At 35.0% G+C, this 3,474-nt stretch overlaps 1 protein-coding gene across 1 annotated transcript; it reads left to right on the forward strand.

The window, feature by feature from the left end:
* The first annotated feature begins 589 nt into the window (after positions 1-589).
* LOC121319555 (cyclin-dependent kinase inhibitor 1B-like) lies at positions 590-3,269 on the forward strand. The gene is made up of 3 exons (XM_041257125.1): positions 590-1,387; positions 1,992-2,119; positions 2,975-3,269. The coding sequence occupies exons 1-3, from the start codon at positions 919-921 to the stop codon at positions 2,978-2,980; spliced, it is 603 nt and encodes a 200-aa protein (XP_041113059.1). The 5' UTR covers positions 590-918; the 3' UTR covers positions 2,981-3,269.
* Positions 3,270-3,474: the final 205 nt, after the last annotated feature.

Consider the following 3,474-nt stretch of genomic DNA (forward strand, 5'->3'; position numbering starts at 1 on the left):
TATCAATTTCTGATAGTAGCGCGACCTACATTGTCTGAACTGTATACCCTTATTCACAATATGATGGGTTCAGTCCTGCTCCCATATATTCACACTTCAACGCTACAACTGCAGACGGCTGCCTCTCTCACTATTTGCTGCAATGGTCGTGGAGTGGCTTGCTTATACATAAACAACACATTTCAGATAGCAAGGTCGCTACGTACGATGCCCCCTCTTTTTAAAGCCTCAACGCAGTTTAAGGTGGACTTATCACTTTCAGCTTTAGTCAATGGCTTAGTAGATGCAACTGTAGAAAAAAAAAGCTAATTTAAATCGGCCACGGCATGCAAGCCATTGTGATAATAACGTGCCGAGAATGCAATTTTTAAAAAAAATGGAATTCGAATTTTAAAGCTTTGTTTCATATTTTGCAACTTTCCTTGACGATCAAGAGCCACATTAGGGTTAAATTACCCAGCGGCTAGTGAATGACAACTCTTAGATCACCTTTAGTGAAGTTGGGCGGCTCCCATTGGTTTAACCAATGGATATCTTTCTCTGTTTAAATAGATTTAGGTGTCAATCAATTTCTTCGCAGTCAGCCTCCCTTCAATCGCCATATTGGGTAGCCTACAGAAAAGGCTTGTCTGTTTTTTTTTTTTTCTTGTCTTTTAATACAAGACGAATTTGACAGGAGTGTTTTTTGCAATTGCACTTTGTTTTTCATGATCCTCCGAGTTTGCATTTGCTCGCATTGGGGATTTTAATTTATTGTATTATTTTTACGTCTGGTAATTGCAGATTCCTTTGCGTTTCTGATAGTATTTTTGCGTGTGTTGTGATCGTTATAGAGGGAAGATAGAAAACAAGCCCCAAGAGGTTTTTTGTTTTGTTTTGTTTTGTTGTTTTTTTTTTTTTTTGTTGTTGTTGGAAAACATGTCAAACGTCCGTATTTCGAATGGTAGCCCTACTTTGGAAAGAATGAATGCAAGGCAGCCAGATCATCCTAAACCTTCGGCTTGCAGGACCCTTTTTGGCACCGTGGATCACGAAGAGTTAAAGAGAGATTTAAAGGGACAATTGCTGGAACTCGAAGTGGCATCGTGCGCGAGATGGAATTTCGATTTCGTAAATCACAAGCCAATGAAGCCGGGGAGGTACGAATGGGAAATTGTGGATGATGAAGAAGTGCCTGGTTTTTACACCAGAACCCATTCCTCATCTAAGAGGATTTCTTCTGGAAAAAACAAATTGGATCTTAACGGGAATCATAATGCTGCTGTGAGTCCATGTCAGCGAAACCTAGCAGATAGACTTTCAGACGAGCAGAAACTCGAAAAGCTGGAAAGTCAGCTGGACTGTCAAGACTATTGCACCGGGCAAAGGAAAAGACCGGCTGCTAACGGTAAGTTATACAAATATAGGACTATGAAGTCATACAACGCTGTTATTTTTTAAAGCAAAGGCATCAGCTTTCCTTGTAAATAAAATAGCAACGTCACATATAGCCAACTGAAGAAATTAATATTTAATCTGTGAAATGTAGCCGCCATGTATTTATTTTTATTAGACATAATACATTTTTGGAGCAGTATTTATTTATACTGAACTATATATTTGAAGGATATTTATAATATCCTCTTTTAAGAAACTTTTCTGTGTTGTGTAATATTTTAAACAGCGCTTTTAAAGATATGTATTTATTAAAAATCTAAATGTGATAGTCCGTGCAGCGTGCAATTTTAAACCTGTATCGCACGTCTATAATAATACAAAAATATATATTTTGAGTATGTGTTTTGTATTTTGTTCTTCGGTTAGGAGCTTTATCATTAGCGTATTAGTGGTAGTGAGAATGGCAACACGTCGTCTTGTTTTGACAGCTTTGCGAATAGTTACTACGGTATGCAAATATTGTGGTGGCGTGAAAACCGTGTTTTCTAATCCTACCAGAACCTGTTGAATTCAGCAAGATTTTAGTTTGAAACTCCTTTTGTGTTTTGTGTTAGAATCGACCTCACAGAGTAAGAGAGCCAATTCTGGCACCACAGACGAAGTCTCAGGAGCAAAGGTCCCAAATGTAAGCTCGGCAGAGCAGACGCCCAGGAAATGTAGTCAAGACAAAATACGTAAACAGGTAAGCTTCCTTAATTTCCAGTGTGTGGGGGTTGGGTTTTATTTAAAGTCATTCTCTAGTGTACGTATTTGTTTTAGAAGACACCAACAAATAAGCTAATGACAAGTCGTGTTTAACTGCCGGGAAAAGAAAAAAAAAAAAACAACAAAAAAACACTTTACCCACTACTGAACTTGTGCAACTACATGTAGTACAAACAAATGTTCCTGTCGAGTTAAACAATAGCGCTAATAACACATGAGCCGAGTTGCTTTCATGTACTTCATACAGAAGCCAACGAATGGTTTGGATCGAACGACACCAGGGGGAATATATATATAGTACTATATATAATAGCGCCATATATATATATATATATATATATATATATATATATATATATATATATATATATATATGGGGTATTTTGCATTAGTGAATCACGCCTAATTGTTTAGCGCCTTGCGGAACATTAACGAGTGCTTACCTCACTATGGGAAATGTTTATGATGATGCTGTCACTCCCCAGGGGTTATTCGAAGTAATTGAGTGTCTTAGGCATTTTGAAGCTTAACCTGTTTTGTTGAAGCCACTCTGAATTTTTTTTGATTTCTGTGAAAGAGAAACTAAAGTTTAACATGCAATTTTATTTGTATTTTGTATTATTATATAAAGGAGTTTTATATGGAATGTATAAAAAATAAACTGTAATAAGTTGTATAATATATATTTTGTTGCCACATTGTTGGGTGTAATTAAATCTAGTATACACCCAAATGCAAGTAGGGCTCTATATTTAACATAAATAAGTTTCCAAGTTTTACAAAACCAATACGTTATGATTTATTGATTGTTTAATTTCTTATTTCTTTCCAGAGCTGAAGATTTGAATTCCTTATTCATGGGATAGGACAGTGCTGGGTGGAGCAAAGGGGAATGCAGTTAAGGAAGATACATATCGTTGCTTCTCCCAGTTAGACACTGTACAAGCACTGAAAAAAACAAAACAAAACAAAAAAAAACACTAAATTCTGGCACTCCAACAAATAAATACAAATAAAACCTGCCTCTAAAGCAGTGTATGTAGCAGCGTGCAATTAGGATTTCCTTATTTGCTCTTTTGTTTTCTTACTACCTTTTTTATGATTTATATGTAGCACATAAAAATAAAATAAACGTGTATTTATAAAATAACGTATATATATAATATATTATTATATAGATATATATATCTATATATATATATATATATATATATATATATTTTTTTTTTTTTTTTTTTTTTCTCTGATACAAAGTATAGTATTGTATGGTTTTGAAAGTTACATACCAAAACCTGAAATGTTCAACGTTACATCAAAAGTTGCTGTTTTACA

This window comes from Polyodon spathula, chromosome 8 (genome assembly GCF_017654505.1).
Source record: "Polyodon spathula isolate WHYD16114869_AA chromosome 8, ASM1765450v1, whole genome shotgun sequence".
Taxonomy (NCBI): Eukaryota; Metazoa; Chordata; class Actinopteri; order Acipenseriformes; family Polyodontidae; genus Polyodon; species Polyodon spathula.

Coding starts and splice junctions, on each gene's coding strand:
- LOC121319555 (XM_041257125.1), top strand. CDS start 919: ATGTCAAACGTCCGTATTTCGAATGGTAGCCCTACTTTGGAAAGAATG. Junction 1,388..1,991: donor GAAAAGACCGGCTGCTAACG/GTAAGTTATACA, acceptor GTTTTGTGTTAG/AATCGACCTCACAGAGTAAG.